The 23,615-nt window shown below is 41.2% G+C and overlaps 2 protein-coding genes across 4 annotated transcripts; both read right to left on the bottom strand.

Annotated features, from left to right (window-relative positions):
* Positions 1–2,180: 2,180 nt before the first annotated feature.
* LOC137866804 (trichohyalin-like) lies at positions 2,181–11,020 on the bottom strand. 3 transcript variants are annotated; one of them, XR_011102131.1, is made up of 8 exons: positions 10,971–11,020; positions 9,203–9,302; positions 8,785–9,126; positions 8,018–8,296; positions 6,810–6,926; positions 4,126–6,563; positions 2,520–2,635; positions 2,181–2,348 (listed from the first exon to the last, which is right to left on the bottom strand). XR_011102131.1 is itself a non-coding variant. In XM_068702961.1 (6 exons), exons 2-6 carry the CDS (start codon positions 9,291–9,293, stop codon positions 4,963–4,965), a joined length of 2,430 nt encoding a protein of 809 aa, XP_068559062.1. In that variant the 5' UTR covers positions 9,294–9,302; positions 10,971–11,020; the 3' UTR covers positions 3,997–4,962. The 3 variants fall into 3 exon arrangements, 1 of the variants encoding a protein (XP_068559062.1); XR_011102132.1 differs by lacking the exons at positions 2,181–2,348; positions 2,520–2,635 and adding an exon at positions 3,276–3,293; XM_068702961.1 differs by lacking the exons at positions 2,181–2,348; positions 2,520–2,635 and having other exon boundaries at positions 3,997–6,563.
* Positions 11,021–13,942: 2,922 nt separating this feature from the next.
* LOC137866806 (protein-lysine 6-oxidase) lies at positions 13,943–18,902 on the bottom strand. Its single transcript, XM_068702963.1, has 7 exons — positions 18,386–18,902; positions 17,912–18,020; positions 16,453–16,584; positions 16,214–16,370; positions 15,893–15,988; positions 14,340–14,455; positions 13,943–14,168 (listed from the first exon to the last, which is right to left on the bottom strand). Exons 1-7 carry the CDS (start codon positions 18,900–18,902, stop codon positions 14,162–14,164), a joined length of 1,134 nt encoding a protein of 377 aa, XP_068559064.1. The 3' UTR covers positions 13,943–14,161.
* Between the last annotated feature and the right edge of the window lie 4,713 nt (positions 18,903–23,615).

Here is a 23,615-nt window from a genome sequence, read left to right as displayed (position 1 = left end):
TTTTTTAATCTCAAGAAAATCTTTTTATGTCGCCATCACAAAAAAACTTTCTCCTGACTGTGAGTAAACTAAACAAAAAGAAACACACACATGAACATGAAATAGACGCCCAAAGCCAAACGTTAAGTAACCAGTAAAAAGAAGGAAAACTCCAGTTGCACCACCTGTTTGTAAACTCAATCTTAGCCTCAGCTTAGTTATAACGGGTTTTATTTAATAGGAGTTTGATACATCACTAAATTAAAACAGATATTGCACCACAAAAAAGCCTTCTAATAAATAGTTTTCATTGCTAGTTCTAAATACTGACTCGTATAAGTAGCGGTCAGGTGTGATTGTGTATCTCACTAACGAGCTATCTAAAGTTAGCATGCTAATATATAACCTGTTTAAAGTATAAGAGCTAATACGGACACGTCGGACAATTTGCTGTTTATTATTGATGTGAAGATGTAAGATTTTAAATTCTGCAAAACAAGTCTCCAAATTATAAAACCTTACGCTGACAATGTGCATAACTTTGTCTGTAAAGTTATGCGATCAGATATTCAACATTCGTTCCAAACTTTTTCAAGTATACAGACATAAATAAAGCAACGTCATCACTACATGAACAAAAGGATTGACAGGTGAGTTTAGTGTGTTTTTGGAAGTGAAGTCACAGCTGGTGATGCTACGGTTTTATGCTTTTGCATAGATTGCTTTGATGAGACATTTCTTAAAGGGGAACTTTAGTATTTTTCAACCTGGGCCCTATTTTCCATATTATATTTTCTATTCATGTGTCTAAGTGACTAATGGGGACAACCTTTTTTTAAATTGAGCTGCAAATGGCCACAATGATAACCAGGATTATTTTGATAAATATGGAGATTATTCTTGATCATTCATTGATGTTAGCGACAAAATATGAATATTGCACTTTGACATTTAAATAATGTTGTTATAATGTTAAATAATGTCTAGTGTACAAATCTTTGCATCAGAATAGAACTTAAAACAAGGTTCTTCTTCACCGGGTTTCAGTGCATTTTCATTTTGCCCGTTATACAACAACGTAAAAGACTAATATACAGTATATTACTTTTGTACTTTGGACTGTAGCTTCAACATTGAGTAAAGTTCTTCACAGGCTGCATGACAGCTCCCCAAAAGTGAAAGACAAAACATGTTGATCGCCCCCTGGTGGCCGGCTGTTAGTTTAGGAAGAACTTCATTTGACGTGAAGGAGAGTTTTCTTTGAGCATTTTAAATGTAAGTATCGCAAGTCGATCACGTCAATTAAAGTCGCCAAAATCATGATCGTGATTAATAGTCAATTAACTACGTTACCTTCATTTAACATGTTGTTATGAGTGTCTGACAACAATATGGAAAGAACCCTGACAGAGAGATAAAACCTTGTTCTTTACCTTTTCCTTGGTCAGGTCTGTTCGTTATCGAGTCCGAGTTAAAGAGAAGTCTCGATCTGAAATCTGAATATCGGGCAGCAGCAGGTCCAGATGTCTGCAGCGTTCTTCCTCTGTGGTGCATGAGGTCACAGCAGCCACAGAAACAACCTCCAGCCTCCAGAGCTCTTGAGTTTGACGGAGAATTTTCATCCGTATATTCTGGCTCAAATGAATAAATACGGGGCCGCCATCGAATTCAAAGACCTCATCCACATCGTAGAAACATTCGGCGATGACAGTGAACATCTTTTATAGACAACAGCTACGCATTCTGTACTATACGCAACAAAACTCACTCACGTTTGCAACTTCCGACAACAGAACGAGACTTCTGCTTCTGCTCCGTCTCTAGAGGGATCGTTTCCATTATGCTGTCAGACACTAATACCAACAATCTGAGCCCATCAGTGGCAACAACAAGCCCTTTTAGGAGACGAGATGTTACATTGTATCAATATCGGACCAATTTCAAACATCGTCGTCCCCGTTAGTCACTTAGACACAAAAAACATGGAGAAAAAGGGTCAAAATAAAAAGTTTTAAACTTCAAATCACTCATCTAAAAGGAGTTAGTAGCTACTTAGATCATAGAAAGTACTTTACACACAAACATAGAGATAGATTTACAAATAACTGGTGCAACATTGACTTTGCATCTCGTCTCACAGACATCGATACCTATCCGTAATTCAAAAAAAGCTAAAGTCAGTTTATGCTCCTTCTGACTTGAGGCTTAGTTTTGACTAAAATGATCTTCTTCAGGTGTTCTGCGAGTCTCACAGTGATCACTCTTTGTTCTTTAACCTGCTCACACACAACTTTAAGCTTCATTCTTCTGCAGCGTTCACTCCGTTGGTCTTGGTTCTCCAGCTCATGTTGCAGAATTCATCTCAGTGGCTGCAAGAAAGAAAGAACAAAAGAAAAAGCATTGAGAGAAGTATTGATCGTTATAGATGGACAGATGAAAGATCCCAGGTAGAAACAAACACCTGTCAATTATCAACACTTTGCAAAAATAGAAAAAAGGTGCAATGAGCCTCAGATATTAGTAATAATGAATGAACCCACGATGTGGTGGTGCATCCGGAGACGTGGGCGGCGGTGCCGGTGTACTGGACGTCACAGCGGACTACGTTGTTGTTGAAGTTGGACTCCGGGACCTTCTGCTGCGGATTCACCGTCACCTGGCGGGACAAAGTCACCGTCATCAGGACAGCAGGTCACCTCTCCTGAAGTAAGATGCTGAATCATCAGCACTCTAACGCCCATTGGTTCCTACTGAGGATTTAAATCTCTAAGACTACAAATAAATAAGCTCCAAATTGGAATACTTTTTTTTTTTTTTTTACTTTTAGTACAGTAAGCTGCCCTTACAAAGTATGTACTACTGCATGCGGTATGTATTCTAATTGGGACTACTTCCTCATGCAGCGGTTCTTATGATATATTACAGAACATTTACTTGTAATTTTTTGTGCGTTTTCCTACTAAAATCATCAACACGTGTCAATTTCTGCTCGTTACATGAATACAGTCTTTTCAAAATAAACTCCCGTCTTCACAGGAAACTACTCCGTTAGGTTTAGGAAACTAAACTACTTAAGTTAGATTGAGGAAAAGATCAAAAAATAAATACGGAAGTGCGGAAGTAGGCGAGTTACGTGACAAATGAATCGACATTGACTTCTCGTTTCACACGGGGAACAGACAGCGGTCTACTGGCATCCAGTGAACAGGAAGTGACCACATCTGGACTGAGGAGGAGCGACGTAGAGACGCCGAATACGTCTCTGGTAGAGACCTGTCAATCACAGTGTAGCCCCGCCCCTAAAGCGTCCCCTGCTTTATGGTAGAAACACAGATTAATCATGACGCTTTATTTCATTGCTCAAAGTTATCAATTGCATCTTTATCTTGAACCACTATGTATATGTTTTAGTGTGTTGAATGACAATAAAAACGATAAGAATGATATAAAAACAAATACAACAGTTGATTGTAATGTACACTGTTAAACGTCTTAACACATTCAAACGTAGCTTATTTGCTCTTATAGCTCATTTCAGAACTCTTTGGAGAACTCTGGGTTCATTGTACTGCAGAGAAAAGTTCTTGTAATCCTCATTACAGTCACTGTTTATGATGTTTTGTATTAATCTGCCTGTATTTTATATCTAAACGTCAGACTCGGACTCAGAGGGCCTCGTTCGTCCTCCAGAACCAGACCTTTAACGTCACACGTTCACTTCCATAAGTGTCGGTTCTGTCAGGAGCAGAGACCGGTCTATAAATACATGTTTCCATAATAACAGACTGTGGACTTCTGCTGTGGTCCAGACTGGTTTAACGCTCACCAGCCCAGTTGGACCTCAGCGGGGCCATCTAGTGGAACCTTCTCACACTGTTTCAAACAGACTCCATGCAGGAGGTTTACTTTAAAACACCAGTTCACTGAAGAACACACACCCAAAGAGCCAAAACACCTCAAATATCCTGCAGGACTGTTGCTCACGTTGACAGAAATGTGTGCAGAAACACAAAGATATCTGTTGAAGCAAAACCTTTATTTTCTCTACAACAAATCAGTGCAACATATGCACAATAATTGGGCTTTATGTGTCATATTAGTGTGTAAACAATTAAAGACAAAGTGTAAAGACGGGAGGACTGGTACCTGCCCTGTATCGGGAACTCGTCCTCTGACTGTTGACGTCTTCTCAGTTTTCTGCTTTATTCAAACCAGGATTCTTTGAGTCTGATGGAGAGACGTTGGGTTTTGTTGTAGTGAAGACAAGCAGAGTGAAGTTCTTAGCAACAGACTTCTGCAGATTACAGAAAGTCTTAATTTACAGTTGCATTAATTTATAACGAAACAGTTGCTGCCGCATGACGTTGCTCCATGAATGAAAGTTTGTGTGTTATATCACTCAGATATTAAAGTTACTACAAGTAACTTATATTTAGTGTTGGTTCTGTCGCCCCCCTGTGGACTAAAGCGGTAGTGTTTCTGAGCACCAGAGTCTCTTTAGAAAACCTCTCATTCTACTGCAGCAGGGTCTGACAGTCGGCCCCTCTCAGTCCTGGTTCCGGTTCTCCCGTTGCCTCCCTTCCCTCCAGCGGGTCCAGCAATACGTCCTGGGTCTCCAGCAGCGTGGTGTCGGCTCCCAGAGAGGAGAAGCTCTTCTCTCTAATGACCATCAGGGGAGTCGCCCCCTGATGGGGCAGCCGTGGTTCAACGGGTAGAGAGGATTGTCCGTCAAATGGAAGGGTCAGTGGTTCGATCCTTGGCGGCTACATGTCCTGTGCCAGAGTGTCCCTGAGCAAGACACTGAACCCCTAACTGCTTCCCGGGCGCTTCTCAGCAGCCCACTGCTCCCAATAAGCTAGGGATGGGTTAAATGCAGAAATTAAATTTCATATATATGTATATGACGACAATGAACTGAACTTTGAACTTTTGAGTCGTCCTCCTCCTCCTTTTTTTAGTTGTCTAATGCCATCTTTTTTTTCACTATAACTCCATTGGCTTCTCTCGGTTGTCTTCCAGACCCATAGGTGCTTGATCTTGTTGTGAATTCCAATCATAGACTTGAGGTTCGTTTCTCACTTCTTGATCCATCTTTGTACCTTCTTTGAACTCCATCGGATCCCCATTTCGTTCCCTCAGTAGCTCTTTTAGCTCTTGTTCCCTCAGTAGCTCTTTTAGCTCTCGTTCCCTCAGTAGCTCTTGTTCCCTCAGTAGCTCTTTTAGCTCTTGTTCCCTCAGTAGCTCTTTTAGCTCTCGTTCCCTCAGTAGCTCTTTTAGCTCTCGTTCCCTCAGTAGCTCTTTTAGCTCTCGTTTTCCCGGACGCTCTTTTAGCTTCTTGATAGTCTTCCGTGTCTTCGCTCCGCGATCTTCCCGCCGTTGCCTCTTCATGGCAGTCTGTTGCGGGTTTACATGGAGCTCTTTCTCTTGTTCACGCTGTTTTTGTTTCACTTTTCTTTGAGTTTGAGGACTACTGTCGATCTCCATCAGCTCCGCCTGCGATGCTTCTTGATGCTGAAGTGCCTTCACTGCGTGGAGCTCTTTCTCTTGTTCATGCTGTTTATGGTTCACTTTTCTTTGAGTTTGAGGACTACTGTCGATCTCCATCGGCTCCGCCTGCGATGGTTCTTGATGCTGAAGTGCCTTCACTGCGTGGGGCTTTGAGAGTTCCGGCTGCTCTCTGATTTCTTTCTCTACTTTCACTCGTTCCACCTTCACCCCCCTCATGAATTTCTCTAGCTGCTCTTTGGTTTCCTCCTGACTTCTCTGAGATTTATCTGGCTTTAGCTTATTCTCTTCCAGGTTTTGTCTCCCTGTTATTTCTTGATGCACTTTCTGGTCTGGCCTTGCTGTAACCTCCCTACTGACTGATGGAGTCTCTCTCTCACCCCTCTCCATCTCACTCTCCTTCGATTCCTCATTGATTTGCATCTTTTGGCTTTCTGTCATTGTGTTAAAGTTACTCTGGTTTCCTTTCTCATCCTTGTGTTCTGCTTCATGTTTGATGGTGCCCTCTTCCTTTGTTTGGAGATCTATCTTCTCTTCATCTATCAGACGTACTTTTTCTTCGCTGATAGACTTAATTTTGGTCTCTTCTTCTGGGTTGTCCCCGTCTGGTTTCGTCACAAGCTGATCTCGGTTTGTTTCACTTTGAATCCTTTCAATCTCATTGTTCTCTTCTTCTCTTCCTGCCAAAAGTGAAACATGTTCTCCGTCTTGAACTCCTGTGTTGTCCCTGTTAGATGTGACCTCCTTCTCTTCTTCTGTCTGCTCAGCTCCATCCTCTGGGCTCCTCCTCTTGGTTTCTGTGAGATCTATCTTCTCTTCATCTATCAGACGTACTTTTTCTTCGCTGATAGACTTAATTTTGGTCTCTTCTTCTGGGTTGTCCCCGTCTGGTTTCGTCACAAGCTGATCTCGGTTTGTTTCACTTTGAATCCTTTCAATCTCATTGTTCTCTTCTTCTCTTCCTGCCAAAAGTGAAACATGTTCTCCGTCTTGAACTCCTGTGTTGTCCCTGATAGATGTGACCTCCTTCACTTCTTCTGTCTGCTCAGCTCCATCCTCTGGGCTCCTCCTCTTGGTTTCTGTGAGAAGAGAGACTGATGAAGCTCGTAACGAACGGACAAATGACACAACTTAAAAACACCGGCTGGTGTTAATAAAAGAATTACAGATATATAAACTTATTCCAAAGTAGAAAGCAGAAGATGAATGTGTAGACGTCCACTATAATACTTTACTTTAGAAGAAAGCCGACGGGATTAAAACTCAAATCAGTCAAAGGCTGCAGTTGAACATTTAGAAAGAAGTGAAATCAATTTGTGACTTACTGCGTTTCTTTTGTTGTCGTTTCCACACAACAAAGAGAACTGCAGGAATAAACAGCAACGCAGCACAGCCAATGATAGCGCCAATAAGAACATGTGGACTGACCATAGAGGAATGATCTGAAATGAAACAAAGAACATGTTCAGACTAGAACGATGCCCTCAGCGGAGTGCAGATCTCCACCAGATCTCAACCCACTTGGTTACACTTGTTGTTGTTTTTTGCTTCTTAACAGTTCATTCTGTTTGTACGCCCTCTGGCACTGTGGAGAATATTGGAACAAACAGCATGTTGAACATAAACGTTGTCGTGTGGTCTTGATTTACAAACGCTTGCAGTGATTGGCTGCAGGGAAAAACATGCAAATTGTACTTTCTTTGGAGATCTGGTCACAAAAAGTATCATTTGACAGAGGAGTTTCAATACTACTTGATACTGGGTCATTTCTCTCGTTACTTTAAAGGCCTGGTTTTGTGTGAATTTGTCTTACAGTCAGGATGGCGGCAAAGATAATAGAAACAAGGATTAGGCTGATGGGTCCAGCAGTATGCAAGATTAGCCGCGGACAGACACACACACACACACTCACACACACACACACACACACACACACATACATGATCGAACGCAATATCTCCCAACAGGCCTACGCCTGACATAGATAATACTCTCCGAGGGTACGTGCACACTACTACGCTTTTGTTTTAAAACGCATATCTTTTGCTAAATTTGAGCCTAGAGTTGCCACTACTCCGGAGTTTTAGAACCTAGCAGCTGTTGTTCAGTTAAATTCTACATTTTATAATTCTACTACTGACAACTTGAGGAGCTGCTGTTGGAGCGATTAGCGAGCGGCGTGTCCAGTGGCGTTATCAGACCTACGTTTAGAAGTCCCGGTTTGCAGCTTTGAGGAGGACGATGGACACAAAACGGACGACTTTTCTTTTCTTATCAATGCTTATTTTATTCTGAAGTTCACCAAGAAACTGTAAAGGAACAAACGCATAAACGCTCTCCAGTACGACAGAGGATTCAGCTACGAGTGTGAGAACGGACAACGATGAAACCGAGAGGAAACGAGGGGGAGACGTGTGTTGACCAAATCTATTGACTCATAATCTAGTAAATTTGGATTTGTAAGTGTTCATTTTAAAGTAAATGTAATGTGTGAATGAGAGCGATAGAGACCTGTAGCCTTAACTGTATCTACCTGCAACCTGGACATGTGTCTCTCTGGTCTGGTTGGTGGTCTTCTGCTGGACTCTGCAGGTGAAGTTGCCGCGTCTCTTCTCCACGGTCAGACTGCTGCTGACAGCGTAGAGGCCATCGGGACCTCTGAGTGTCTCTGCAGGTCCAGCGGGGACGTGGTCTCCCTCTGCGTCCAGCCAGACCACCTCAGGCTCTGGGTACCAGCCTTTAGCGTCGCACCGCAGCAACACGTTGCCGTTGCTGGTTTCGTTCATCAGGACTTGAGGCGAGGAGACGGCGCCTAAAGGACGAGAGGCTTTATAGTTAGTAGAATAATCGTGCAAATTATGATACAAGCATGACATTTGGTGGAGTTGTTCTCCAGAGGTATCTGATCAAATGCTCGCTTGGCCATTCAAAGATCCAAGATGGCGGCTATTTTCCAAGATGGCCGCCAATTGGGCCTCCTGAAATTTGTTTTCTTCCCTGATTTGAATGATCTTGGTGTCTATTCCTATGTTTTTAAGTACTCTGGAGCTAAATATGCTACTTTTTTAGCCTTCTGACTGAAACATTTTCAAAATTTTGCACAATTGTGACGAAGAAATGAAAGGTTTTAAAAATCACTGCTCTTCTTCAGTTCTCTCCTCATGTCTCGTCAAACATATAAAATCCTTCATTAACTTTTTAAATGATCATTTTCCAGGAAAACATTAATTATAAATTTAAGAAATTCCACTTTGTTGCACTTCTCACTTCTAACTAAAAAGGCAAAATGTGCCGACTTACCGACAACCAGCTGAACAGTAGAATACTTCTGCAGTCCTGGGATGAAGCATCTGTATCTTCCCTCGTCAGATATCCTCACCGAGGAGAGTTTCAGTGAAACGTCTCCGTCCTCCAGCCGGTCGGTGGACAGAGACGTCCGTCCTCTGTACGACGGGTGTTTCATACTCGCCAGCACCATGCCGTCACGCCACAGCAGGACAAACGGGGGGTCCAGGTCTTGCCTCGCCCACTCCACCGTCATGACGAAGGCGTTCATGACGGGGACCAGCTGACACGGCAAAACGGTGTCATCACCCACCATTGCCACGATTGGCTGAGATGGACCGATGGGCTCAGACTGACCTGAAACACAAACAGGTTTGTTTAACACTTCACATGTTAACATGGAGTGTTAGTGTTAGTGATGTGTGTCATTCACCGCTACACGAGTGTATCAGGACGAGGAAGACAACGGCGTGGAAAACCAGGACAGTGAAGGCACCACACTGTCTGTCCGTCACATGACACATCCTGGAGCTCTGACAACAGAAATGAAAAGTTTAGGAGAACGATAAAGAAGAGAAATGCTTCATGTGCTTCACTCTGATGTCACATAACGTACTTTAAGTTACGACAAGGAACTTTAATGTGTTGGTTCTGTTGGTCCCTGTGGACTAAAGCTGTAGTGTCTCTGAGCACCAGAGTCCCTTTAGAAAACCTCTCATTCTACTGCAGCAGGGTCTGACAGTCTGACCCTCTCAGTCCTAGTTCTGGTGGATCAGGTCTCTGCTGGAGGATCTGGGTCTGTCCACGGTGGACCGGTCTCTGCTGGAGTCTGAGCTGAAGGAGGTTCTGGTGAACCTGCGCGAGTTCATCTGGTTTCACTAGAATCCAACCCGGTGGCTCCGATGACATCATTAAGAACAACTCTATAGAAACAGACCATCTTCTCTCTGATGGTCTCTGTACTGATGGAGGTCTGATAGAGGACCGGGACTACACTGAGACTGGTTCATATAGAGGACCAGGACTACACTGAGACTGGTTCATATAGAGGACCAGGACTACACTGAGACTGGTTCAGGACCAGATACAAGCTCCTCACAGTAACTTTAACATCGTATGAACAGCTTGATCAGTACTTCTCCAAACTTGATGAGATTTGCTTTTAAACATTTCAAACATTTAAATCTGCTTCAGAAAATGCGTTAATAATATTATTGAGTTATGATTTTAATCTGGACCTGAATTTAAGTCAGTCAGCCATGTTGAGATATTAACTCATTATGAGATATTAACTCATGATGAGATATTAACTCATGATGAGATATTAACTCATGATGACATATTAACTCATGATGAGATATTAACTCATGATGACATATTAACTCATGATGAGATATTAACTCATGATGACATATTAACTCATGATGACATATTAACTCATGATGACATATTAACTCATGATGACATATTAACTTATATCCTTAAAATGACACGTCATGAGTTCAATATCTTACTTAAGAAAAAGTCAAATAGCATCAAAAATATGATTTAAAATACAAAAACTAAAAGTGCTCATTATGCAGAGTAATACATATTATATTATTGTATTATAATTACCGATGCATTAATGTGTTCATCACTTTAATGTTACAGCTGGTACAGGTGGAGCACATTGAAATGATTTATTATGATAAATTAAGATTATTCCACAGAATAATAAACAAAAGAAACTATATTAAATAAGTTAACTATAGAACCAACAAAAAACTGAAGTGAGATATAATCTGACCGAATGTTTATTCTGCTGTCTTGGATTAATAAAGTTGTATCTTAATCTATGATGACAGCTCAGTGGCGCTCTCTGCTGGTCGTCAGTTACAGGTTCATGCTCTCATTGACGCATTCATTAAACTGTAAAATAAGTTGGAGCGTGAACCAGAGCGTGACTTTATTCTATATATACTTACATAATCACATATAAATACATAATAATAACGAAGTGGACACGCGGCGTCCTTCACCGCACGCGCCCGTTCGGACTTGTTTTACTTTCACTTACAACAAAAGGTGATAAAGAGCATTAAAACCCACAGCAGGCTGTGAAGCGCCGAGCTTTTTACTTCTAATATTTCATAAGTGATACAAAGTCCAAACACATGATACACAAGATGGAAAGAAACGTCGGATAGAGTCTGATATACCTGTTGTGTGTTCCTGAGAATCTCCGCAGGTGAGACGAGACAAAAGGAAAGAGGAGGGGGAAGGGGGGGGCTTCTTCCGGTCAGCTGCAATAAAAGGTGCGCAGTTTACCGCTGTGACGTAGTACAGTACAAAGTACAATATGTACCTCTGAGATGTAGTACAGAGTACAAAGTACAATATGTACCTCTGAGATGTAGTACAGTAAAAAGTCATTTAACACTAAATCTACTTTGTGAACACACTGAAAATGTACATAAATACATGAACACTGTTCACGTTCAAGCAAGCTTTATTAATGTGGTATGAAGGTTGATAACATATATACAGCTCTGCAGGTGTGTGTGGTTACAGGTTGTACAAGTACACACACTGTGTACTCAGTATACACACGTTAGTTTGTAAGTCAGAAGTTAACTTTTCGTGTCCTTCTTTTTGGTTAAATTCAGTTTGGGGACACAAAATGACAAAGTGACAAAGTGAAAACCACCTTTAGCACCAAAACATGAAAGATCTACTTTACAGCACCAATAATAAACAGAACAAAAACTTCATTAGTGAAATTATGAAACCTTACAGGAAGTTTAGAGCAGAAAATGCTGGAATTTCTCCAATTAAAAATATTTAATTAATTTTAAAATGTCAGTAAAACAACAGTTACATCACATATTGTATAAAATAAAAGCTACGGAAGCCCAGAGATGCCATGCATGTAAATTGTAATTATTATTCTGTGTTCAAGAGAAAATGTTTTTAATGGAGATTAAGATCAGAAAATAAGAAAAACAACAAATACTGAGTTCTCTATATCGGGAACAATTAAATACATATTCTTTTAATTTAAATAATAATTTTTTAATCTCAAGAAAATCTTTTTATGTCGCCATCACAAAAAAACTTTCTCCTGACTGTGAGTAAACTAAACAAAAAGAAACACACACATGAACATGAAATAGACGCCCAAAGCCAAACGTTAAGTAACCAGTAAAAAGAAGGAAAACTCCAGTTGCACCACCTGTTTGTAAACTCAATCTTAGCCTCAGCTTAGTTATAACGGGTTTTATTTAATAGGAGTTTTATGCATCACTAAATTAAAACAGATATTGCACCACAAAAAAGCCTTCTAATAAATAGTTTTCATTGCTAGTTCTAAATACTGACTCGTATAAGTAGCGGTCAGGTGTGATTGTGTATCTCACTAACGAGCTATCTAAAGTTAGCATGCTAATATATAACCTGTTTAAAGTATAAGAGCTAATACGGACACGTCGGACAATTTGCTGTTTATTATTGATGTGAAGATGTAAGATTTTAAATTCTGCAAAACAAGTCTCCAAATTATAAAACCTTACGCTGACAATGTGCATAACTTTGTCTGTAAAGTTATGCGATCAGATATTCAACATTCGTTCCAAACTTTTTCAAGTATACAGACATAAATAAAGCAACGACATCACTACATGAACAAAAGGATTGACAGGTGAGTTTAGTGTGTTTTTGGAAGTGAAGTCACAGCTGGTGATGCTACGGTTTTATGCTTTTGCATAGATTGCTTTTGATGAGACATTTCTTAAAGGGGAACTTTGGTATTTTTCAACCTGGGCCCTATTTTCCATATTATATTTTCTATTCATGTGTCTAAGTGACTAATGGGGACAACCTTTTTTTAAATTGAGCTGCAAATGGCCACAATGATAACCAGGATTATTTTGATAAATATGGAGATTATTCTTGATCATTCATTGATGTTAGCGACAAAATATGAATATTGCACTTTGACATTTAAATAATGTTGTTATAATGTTAAATAATGTCTAGTGTACAAATCTTTGCATCAGAATAGAACTTAAAACAAGGTTCTTCTTCACCGGGTTTCAGTGCATTTTCATTTTGCCCGTTATACAACAACGTAAAAGACTAATATACAGTATATTACTTTTGTACTTTGGACTGTAGCTTCAACATTGAGCAAAGTTCTTCACAGGCTGCATGACAGCTCCCCAAAAGTGAAAGACAAAACATGTTGATCGCCCCCTGGTGGCCGGCTGTTAGTTTAGGAAGAACTTCATTTGACGTGAAGGAGAGTTTTCTTTGAGCATTTTAAATGTAAGTATCGCAAGTCGATCACGTCAATTAAAGTCGCCAAAATCATGATCGTGATTAATAGTCAATTAACTACGTTACCTTCATTTAACATGTTGTTATGAGTGTCTGACAACAATATGGAAAGAACCCTGACAGAGAGATAAAACCTTGTTCTTTACCTTTTCCTTGGTCAGGTCTGTTCGTTATCGAGTCTGAGTTAAAGAGAAGTCTCGATCTGAAATCTGAATATCGGGCAGCAGCAGGTCCAGATGTCTGCAGTGTTCTTCCTCTGTGGTGCATGAGGTCACAGCAGCCACAGAAACAACCTCCAGCCTCCAGAGCTCTTGAGTTTGACGGAGAATTTTCATCCGTATATTCTGGCTCAAATGAATAAATACGGGGCCGCCATCGAATTCAAAGACCTCATCCACATCGTAGAAACATTCAGCGATGACAGTGAACATCTTTTATAGACAACAGCTACGCATTCTGTACTATACGCAACAAAACTCACTCACGTTTGCAACTTCCGACAACAGAACGAGACTTCTGCTTCTGCTCCGTCTCTAGAGGGATCGTTTCCATTATGCTGTCAGACACTAATACCAACAATCTGAGCCCATCAGTGGCAACAACAAGCCCTTTTAGGAGACGAGATGTTACATTGTATCAATATCGGACCAATTTCAAACATCGTCGTCCCCGTTAGTCACTTAGACACGAAAAACATGGAGAAAAAGGGTCAAAATAAAGAGTTTTAAACTTCAAATCACTCATCTAAAAGGAGTTAGTAGCTACTAAGATCATAGAAAGTACTTTACACACAAACATAGAGATAGATTTACAAATAACTGGTGCAACATTGACTTTGCATCTCGTCTCACAGACATCGATACCTGTCCGTAATTCAAAAAAAGCTAAAGTCAGTTTATGCTCCTTCTGACTTGAGGCTTAGTTTTGACTAAAATGATCTTCTTCAGGTGTTCTGCGAGTCTCACAGTGATCACTCTTTGTTCTTTAACCTGCTCACACACAACTTTAAGCTTCATTCTTCTGCAGCGTTCACTCCGTTGGTCTTGGTTCTCCAGCTCATGTTGCAGAATTCATCTCAGTGGCTGCAAGAAAGAAAGAACAAAAGAAAAAGCATTGAGAGAAGTATTGATCGTTATAGATGGACAGATGAAAGATCCCAGGTAGAAACAAACACCTGTCAATTATCAACACTTTGCAAAAATAGAAAAAAGGTGCAATGAGCCTCAGATATTAGTAATAATGAATGAACCCACGATGTGGTGGTGCATCCGGAGACGTGGGCGGCGGTGCCGGTGTACTGGACGTCACAGTGGACTACGTTGTTGTTGAAGTTGGACTCCGGGACCTTCTGCTGCGGATTCACCGTCACCTGGCGGGACAAAGTCACCGTCATCAGGACAGCAGGTCACCTCTCCTGAAGTAAGACGCTGAATCATCAGCACTCTAACGCCCATTGGTTCCTACTGAGGATTTAAATCTCTAAGACTACAAATAAATAAGCTCCAAATTGCATACTTTTTTTTTTTTTTTTTACTTTTAGTACAGTAAGCTGCCCTTACAAAGTATGTACTACTGCATGCGGTATGTATTCTAATTGGGACTATTTCCTCATGCAGCGGTTTTTGATATATGATATATTACGGAAAATGTACTTCTATTTTTTTGTGCGTTTTCCTACTAAAATCATCAACACGTGTCAATTTCTGCTCGTTACATGAATACAGTCTTTTCAAAATAAACTCCCGTCTTCACAGGAAACTACTCCGTTAGGTTTAGGAAACTAAACTACTTAAGTTAGATTGAGGAAAAGATCCAAAAATAAATACGGAAATGCGGAAGTAGGCGAGTTACGTGACAAATGAATCGACATTGACTTCTCGTTTCACACGGGGAACAGACAGCGGTCTACTGGCATCCAGTGAACAGGAAGTGACCACATCTGGACTGAGGAGGAGCGACGTAGAGACGCCGAATATGTCTCTGGTAGAGACCTGTCAATCAGTGTGTAGCCCCGCCCCTAAATCATCCCCTGCTTTATGGTCTGTTTGACTCTAAATGGAGCATAATGTACTAAATGAACATCATGCTGTATTGAAGAAGACTGTAAACTAGAGATTGAGACCATAAACTCATGTTTACAATGTTTACTGAGGGAATAAATCAAGAGAGAAGTAGAGTCATTTTAGACTAGACTTCTATACAACCAGAGGAGTCGCCCCCTGGTGGACATTAGAGAGAAGTAGAGTCATTTTAGACTAGACTTGTATACAACCAGAGGAGTCGCCCCCTGGAGGTCATTAGAGAGAATGCAGCTTTAACACATGAAGCTTTGACTTCACTTTTCAGAACCGTAAGTTGCCGTCTGCTTAAAACAATGGCACCTTGAACCTCAACTCTCTTGCTCATACATTGGCTGTGCAAAGGATTGTGGGTCAGAATAGCCAGAAAAAAAACATGGTGGCTTACATACTGCAAAATGCCAGCGGATGTAGAAGAACAACCTGGTATTTTTGGCATACTGCATTTAACAATAATGCGTATTGGGACATAGCAAAGAGTGTTGTAGTGTGGGTGTTTAGCTTCTGTGTGATCTTTTTATAAATGACAAAAATTATGACTTTAAAAGTCTGCCTATAGTTTTAAGCAAACGTTACTCAAACAGGAGGAAATGCGTCTCTCGGGGACTCGTTTCAGCGGCGGACTAATCCACATTTTGTGAGTCATGAGAACATAGAATAACTTAAACCCCAACATGTGATTAGAGGTGAGTGTAAAGAAACATGATGACCCCAGAAGACCAACAGACCTTGAGGACGTATTTTCCAGGAGAGACGTCGGTGATGTCGATCCACTGACAGTCGATGTCAGCGTTGTAGGTGTCATAGCAACCTGGACTCAAGCCCTGAACACACACACACACACACACACACACACACACAAATATATTTATTCATTATGACTTTCATATATTTCTTTTTTCTGTGCGTTTGTTATTGATCGTTCCTGTTTTTAGTCTTAAGTACATGTTTTTAAGTGTCAGTAGTACTTTACTTGAGTAGACCTATTTCCTGTTAGTATACACTGTGTGTGTGTGTGTGTGTGTGTGTGTGTGTGTGTGTGTGTGTACCTGAGTGTGGGAGGTGCAGGCGTAGCGGCGGTAGTACCCCGGGTCACAGGAAGTGTCCTCCAGACAGAAGCTGGCCTTGTGACCTTCGGCTACTTGCGTCTGAGTGTCGGCGTCCAGCAGCTCATACAGACTGAACTCGTCCATGCTGTGGAAGTGACTGACAACAACAACAACAACAACAACAAGAGGTCAATCATCAGGTCACTCTGCACAGACGTGAAGGAGGAGGAGCTACGTACTGGTGACAGCTGTGCCACTCCCACGAATATCGAGGTTTACTGGGCAGGAAGTCAGCTGTTCCCTGATTCTTCACCCGCTGAGGGAACCGCAACAACACTCTGGTGTCGTAGTCATTGGAGGACGAGGAGGAGCTGGAGGAGGAGGAAGAGGAGGAGGAAGGGAGGAGGACAGAAGAAGATGGAGGAGGGAGAAAAGGTGACAAAGAGAAGAGGAGAGGAGAGGAGAAGAGACAAGGAGGGGAGAAGAAAAGGAGGATGAGGAAGGAGGAGAGATGACAAAGATAGGAAGAGGGGAGAGAAGGAGGAGAGAAGGAGGGGAGAGGAGGAGAGGAGACAATGAGGGGAGGACAGAGGAGAGAAAGAGACAAGAGACAGAATATAAATACGAGCAAATTTAAAAATTTGTATATCAGCTGGGACCTGAATGTAACCAAATGTAAACAAATAAAGTAATAAAGTATCAAAGTATCAAAGTAATAAAGTAATAAAGTATTAAAGTATCAAAGTAATAAAGTATCAAAGTAATAAAGTATTAAAGTATCAAAGTAATAAAGTATTAAAGTATTAATGTAATAAAGTATTAAAGTATCAAAGTAATAAAGTATTAAAGTATCAAAGTAATAAAGTATTAAAGTAATAAAGTATTAAAGTATCAAAGTAATAAAGTATTAAAGTAATAAAGTATTAAAGTATCAAAGTAATAAAGTATTAAAGTAATAAAGTATTAAAGTATCAAAGTAATAAAGTATTAAAGTAATAAAGTAATAAAGTATTAATGTAATAAAGTAATAAAGTATTAATGTAATAAAGTAATAAAGTATTAAAGTATCAAAGTAATAAAGTATTAAAGTAATTAAGTATTAAAGTATCAAAGTAATAAAGTATTAAAGTATCAAAGTAATAAAGTATTAAAGTATTAATGTAATAAAGTAATAAAGTATTAAAGTATCAAAGTAATAAAGTATTAAAGTAATAAAGTATCAAAGTATCAAAGTAATAAAGTATTAAAGTATCAAAGTAATAAAGTATTAAAGTATTAATGTAATAAAGTAATAAAGTATTAAAGTATCAAAGTATCAAAGTAATAAAGTATTAAAGTATTAATGTAATAAAGTAATAAAGTATTAAAGTATCAAAGTAATAAAGTATTAAAGTAATAAAGTATTAAAGTACCAAAGTAATAAAGTATTAAAGTATTCATGTAATAAAGTAATAAAGTATCAGTGGTCTGAGGACACATTTCTGCTTCGAGGATAGAAGACTTGAACTCACTTTTCACTCGTCTACCTCAGATGTTTTAAAACACGTTCAGTTACAGTCACAGAGGATTGATCAGCTGACAGCAGTGATACAGTATGTTGGTGACATCGCATCACTTCAGTCAATATTAATGTTGGATATACAGATTTTAAAGTTGATTGATTGATTGACGTAGTTCAGAAGTGTGTCGTCGTCTTACGAGGCGAGGCAGTTCTCCTCAGCAGCACAGCGGAGGTTGTACATCGACATTCTCTGGATGTAGGTGCCGGTCTGGATGTGGTGCGGATCAGGAACCAGATCAGGGAGACCTAAGACCAGCAACACATTCAGATTTATATTAAAGCAACTTTCAGAGACACAAAACAACTACAAAGAGACATGAAACAACTACAAAGAGACATGAAACGACCACAAAGAGACATGAAACGACCACAAAGAGACATGAAACGACCACAAAGAGACACACAATTGGAGGATAAACTACAATCAGCCTGTTTGGATGAAGATAAACGTTTTACTGATTATTAAATATTGTTTAGATTACAATAATTAAAGCAGCTGTATTCACAGGAACATTGATGACTTGTATTAAATCAAAGTGGTTTTGCTTTGGTTCATCCTGTGGAGATCATGCTGCTCTCAAACATTCACAGAGGACAGGTTGGTCTCGTACCGTGCTGGTGGTAGCCGGTTCCGTATCCGTGCCGGTCCTGGGTCCTGGGTCTGGGTCTGTAGTACGAGTTGTAGTAGTTGTAATAGGGGTAGTAGTTAGAAGACTTGTACGGGTTGTACGGATCGTCTCCGACCATCATGTCCTCCCGTCTGACCGGGGCAGAGTCCCCGTGGCTGCCGGGCGCCGGCTGTTGACGCATCGCCGCGCGCAATTGCGCAGTGTCGCTGGCGGCGGGGACCCGCGGGGAGCCCCGGGACGCGACCGGGACCGTGTCGTTAGCGCTGCTGAGGACGACCACCGGGTTACCGCGCCGAGGCGACCCGGTTCGCCTCCTGCCGGGCGGCCGGTACTGAGAGCCGCGGCTCAGGATGCTAAAAACCTGCCCGTTGTGTTGCCATGTCAACCCCCGCCGGAGCGCATCCTCTCCATCACCAGCAGCCTCCTGAGCGCGAGCCCGGTCCAGAAAACTACAGAGGAAACATAGATGTGAAAGAGACAGCAGAGAGAGTTCCTTCATGGTCCCGAATAAATGTGTATTTAATGAAGACTTGTTCCACACAGCCTGAAGAGTTCCTCTCAAGTGATGAAGCGCAGCGGCTACGAGACTACTGCTGAGGGAGGGAGGGAGGAAGGGAGGGAGAGAGGGAGAGAGAGAGAGAGAGAGAGAGAGAGAGAGAGAGAGAGAGAGAGAGAGAGAGAGAGAAGGAGGGAGAGAGAGAGAGAGAGAGAAGGAGGGAGAGAGGGAGGGAGGGAAGGAGGGAGAGAGGGAGAGAGGGAAGGAGGGAGAGAGGGAGAGAGGGCAGGTTTTGCATGCAGACCTTTGACTCATTTGACAACTTTGAACCTTTAAATCGGTACAAACAGATGAAAGAAGTGGTTCATTTCTGTGTCATCGGTGCATGATTGTGCAACTTTTCAAAATGCACAAAAGAAACACAACAAACACGTATGAAGTTGAAAGCTGAAAGAAAGTGTGTTTTAAAGTGATTTAACGACATTGAGAAACACTGATTCGGCATTTCTGGGATTTAAAAAAAAAGGATGTTTAAAAGACAAGAAGCCGACAGAAAAACATCTGCGTCCTTAGGTGGTCAGGGAGACTGTTCCAAAGGCGTGGTGCTGCCCAGCCAAAGGCCCGGTCGCTCATGGTGTGGAGCGTGGTGTTGGGGACCCGGAGGCTGTTTGAAGAGCTGAAGGTGCGGGTGGAGGTTTGGGGAGTAATGAGTTCCTGTAGGTAGGGAGGCGCATGTCCATCCATGCATTGATGTGTGAGTAGCAGGACTTTGCAGTCAATCCGGAATGAGACAAATAAATGCAAGACTGCAGCAGCTGCTGAGGCTTTTATTTTGTATTTTCAGGACCTCACACAACTACATATCTCACTTCAGCCAAACCAAAACATACGTGACACATTTGAATCAAATGCAACGGATAAAGCAGTGTCAATAGGACGTCTACGTGTGGAAACAACGGCTGCATGGTCCTTCAAACCCTTTGTTTTCTCTTCACAGCGGTATAATTAGAGTCACTGTGTTGTCTCATCATCTCTGTGGTCAGAGCAGTGAAGACCTGACTCCATCTAGAGGGTCCTCAACCCTCTCTGTCAGGGTACCAAGAGGTTGAACCTGTTCAAAATGTTCCACTTATTTCAGGTTATTCACTGATGATCCTCTTCATCTTTGTTATTGTTATTGTCTAAAGCGTTAGTTCTTGCTTTAGATCATCGTTCATGGGTCTGTTGTATCATTAACATGTACAGTAGCTACTTGTTCAGTACGATCCACTCAAGCTGCTTTTGTCTGGTTTTATTGGACAATAACTCCCCACTGAGCGCTCAGGACGCTTTAAAAAGAAAAAAAGAGCTTAAATTGAAGAACTTACCAGAACAGAGAGCTTTCTGTAAAACACACAACCTGCCACCCACATGCTGCACGCACACACACACACACACACACACACACACACACACACACACACACACACACAGTTATATAGCTATGAGTTACTTCACGCAGGCTATGTTCTCATATGTCACTTCAAATGAGTTAAGAGTAAGAAAACATAAAGTAAACTTCATGTCCCACACATTCTCGTTCCTAACTTTCAAAATAAATAAATGTAAAGTTTCCACTCATTACATGCATACAGTCTTTTCAAAATAAACTTCTGTGTCCACAGTAAATGTAAAGTTTCCACTCATTACATGCATAGAGTCTTTTCAAAATAAACTTCTGTGTCCACAGTAAATGTAAAGTTTACACTTATTACATGCATACAGTCTTTTCAAAATAAACTTCTGTGTTCACAGTAAAATGTACAGTTTCCACTCATTTATGCATATAGTCTTTTCAAAATAAAGGTCTGTCTTCTCAGGAGGTTAACCTCAACCACCCTACTTGCAACTAATCTTAGTCACATGACTAAGGACCCCAATGACTCACGTGACTAACCCATCCTCCTCTCTAACCCGGCCATAAAGGGTTGATTTGAACCCAAACCTAAACAAGTAAGTTTGTTGACTTAACCTAAGAACATTTCTGACAGAAGCAAACTTCTCATGTAACCAGTGTAGCATGAAAGTGACATGACTAGGCCAGCTAACTAACTAGCCTCATTTTAAATGAGTAAAATGATATTAAAACGTAACGCTTCATCCACAGACTCGATCCACATGAGTCACAACTTTGTTCGGCTCATTTTCTGTATCCGGTGTAGCATTAAGAGACAAACTTATGTCAGGAAACAGTCCTGGTTTGAACCATGAACATGTTGTTTACCTTGTTGTCCTGTTGCTTAATGTACAGGACACTTTACTGAAGCATAGTTTGTTTCCGCAGTTCTGTAATGAACCTCTTCATTGTTCCCTGAAGGAACATCAGGAGCATCTGTTAACGATCAGCTGCTTCATCCACGGCGATGACTGAAATTTAACTTGTTCATCCGTCATTGCTGTTATCGAGCTCGGAGAAGGAAAGCATATATTTTAATTTACTGGAAAAAGACACAACAATCCCTCTATTACTATTGTGAGCAAAGTATCTTTATTCTCAACTAGTAATTAATCCCCTTGAACTCATGAAAAGTCCCCTGAAATGACTGAATTATCTTAATTGACAGTCACTTTTATCCCATCAACATGCAAATAAGAGACCTTTAGAGGCGTTGTAATGGTCCACTTTCGACTTCTAAGCTACACTAACCAAGTCCTGACTCCAGCTCTGTGTTCTGGGAGCAAAAACAACCACAGTTTGTGAAATGTGTTGAAATCTTCCTTTAAGCCTTGAACATTCCAAGAAAGTGACATTAGCTTTTTGGGATGCTCACAACATATTTCTATTGACCATGACAGTGAGAGCTTCTCAATGCCATCATCTAGTGGCCATTAGTGGAACTGCAGATTGAAATCATTAACTGGCTTCAACATTCAGTTTATTTGTTCTCAGTTCCTGTTCCTTTGAGGCTGTTAAACCGTGTTTATAACGGCAACATGAAACAAAGTACTGCTGAGTCCTTTCGGATAAATTCAGTGAGTGATGACACCAGGTTACGCCTGGGTTCTGTGCAGCACGAGAAGGTCTGATGCGCCATTGTTTCAGCAGCTAGCAGCAGCTAGCTCACAGTAGCAACACGTGTGCGTGGTTAAACCGATTCCGTCATGTTGAAGGGAAAAAGTGATCGAGCTGAACGACTGCTCTTTTTTCTTTTTTTTATGACATTTGTGTAAAGATCAAAGGCAGGTCGACTTAATCGCAGCGCTCTGCACTTCCCTTTCAGGAACACAAAAAGACAGCCGCCGCTGCTGTTTCCAATGAGAAGCAGGTGTCGGCCCGACCTGAGCGCTTTAAACGGCTTCATAATGAGGGCTGGCCGCCTGCAGGGGCCTCCTGCACACAGGACACATAAAGAGCCGTGGAAACACAATAGCACTGCCTACCAGCACCGACAACATCATCGACACTTTGTTAGTAAGTGTGTGTAGAAGACGATGCAAGGGTTGTTGTAATAAGGCCACACAAATCACAAACTATACAATAAAGTACATTTTTTGTGCCCTCAAATCCATTGTTGTCAATGGAAAGCTCGTCAGAATCGAGAACATTTTACTTGCTTCACCTTTTCCATCGAAGGACGTCCCGGCATCCGGTTCAAAGGTCAGCCAGTCACAGACAAAATCAGACAGTAAAGCTCTGAATCCATTGATCTTTGGTTAGTTTAGCCAGTGACGCTAAATTACCACTAAATTACCGCTTCATCATCATCGTCGTCTTTCCAGCGTTCAGGTTTTGGTTGCTTAATAACGACAAGAAACAACATAGAGGTCTAGTCTAAAATGACTCTACTTCTCTCTAATGTCCATCAGGGGGCGACTCCTCTGGTTGTATAGAAGTCTAGTCTAAAATGACTCTACTTCTCTCTTGATTTATTCCCTCAGTAAACATTGTAAACATGAGTTTATGGTCTCAATCTCTAGTTTACAGTCTTCTTCAATACAGCATGATGTTCATTTAGTACATTATGCTCCATTTAGAGTCAAACACACCATAAAGCAGAGGATGCTTTAGGGGCGGGGCTACACAGTGATTGACAGGTCCCTACCAGAGACGTATACGGCGTCTCTACCTCACTCCTCCGCAGTCCTAATAGAGTCACTTCCTGTTCACTGGTTGCAAAAAAAAATAAGATGGCTATGGCTAAAAACCAAAATGCCAAACTCAAGGCTTATAGACGGCAGTCTTGGACGAGCTAACGTGTTGACAAGTGTTGAGGCATGAGATGAGATTTAAGATGTTGGTCGGTGGTTGTAGGTGACTAACAGATGGATGCTAAGGTATGTGGTAGCTACCAGTCTATCAAGTGGTTTACTACCATGTTTGCTTAGTGGTTGCTTTGGCTTCTTTTGGGCAGCTGCTAGCGGTATAAGAGGGTGGACCATTAGGTGTTTGCAGTAGTTGCTGGTGTTTGTCCTCTTGGAGGTCATTTATGAATTGGTCCTGCTCACCTGTGGTCCCTCACAGGTGACTTGATTTCTTCTCAGGACTGTGGAGGAGAGAAAAGACTGATCTCACTGAACCTCGTTAGCTTGTTGCACCTGTCAGGGCGATAACAATTACAACTTTATTGTCGGTATGACGACATGGAGTCTGGGGACAACACTAACAACACCTAATTACCGTCATAACTCCGTCCACCTTCAACCACACCAGAGGTGTAATTGGCCAGAATAAGTGAA

The sequence above is a fragment of the Cebidichthys violaceus genome, unplaced genomic scaffold, assembly GCF_023349555.1.
Source record: "Cebidichthys violaceus isolate CVI_PGR_0920_01 unplaced genomic scaffold, fCebVio1.0.p SCAF_9, whole genome shotgun sequence".
In the NCBI taxonomy this organism is placed as follows: domain Eukaryota; kingdom Metazoa; phylum Chordata; class Actinopteri; order Perciformes; family Stichaeidae; genus Cebidichthys; species Cebidichthys violaceus.
Note: the sequence above shows the minus strand (reverse complement) of the source record. Positions and strands in the feature narration are given on the sequence as shown.

What these genes read in the sequence shown, in the direction of transcription:
- LOC137866804 (XM_068702961.1), bottom strand. Translation starts at nt 9,293, where the DNA reads ATGTGTCATGTGACGGACAGACAGTGTGGTGCCTTCACTGTCCTGGTT. An exon ending in CCTGATACACTCGTGTAGCG is followed by an intron (nt 9,127 to 9,202) that starts GTGAATGACACA and finishes TTTGTGTTTCAG; the next exon opens with GTCAGTCTGAGCCCATCGGT. An exon ending in GACACATGTCCAGGTTGCAG is followed by an intron (nt 6,927 to 8,017) that starts GTAGATACAGTT and finishes GTTTCATTTCAG; the next exon opens with ATCATTCCTCTATGGTCAGT.
- LOC137866806 (XM_068702963.1), bottom strand. Translation starts at nt 18,902, where the DNA reads ATGAAGGAACTCTCTCTGCTGTCTCTTTCACATCTATGTTTCCTCTGT. An exon ending in GAGGAGAACTGCCTCGCCTC is followed by an intron (nt 16,585 to 17,911) that starts GTAAGACGACGA and finishes CTCCTCCTCCAG; the next exon opens with CTCCTCCTCGTCCTCCAATG. An exon ending in GAGTGGCACAGCTGTCACCA is followed by an intron (nt 16,371 to 16,452) that starts GTACGTAGCTCC and finishes TGTTGTTGTCAG; the next exon opens with TCACTTCCACAGCATGGACG.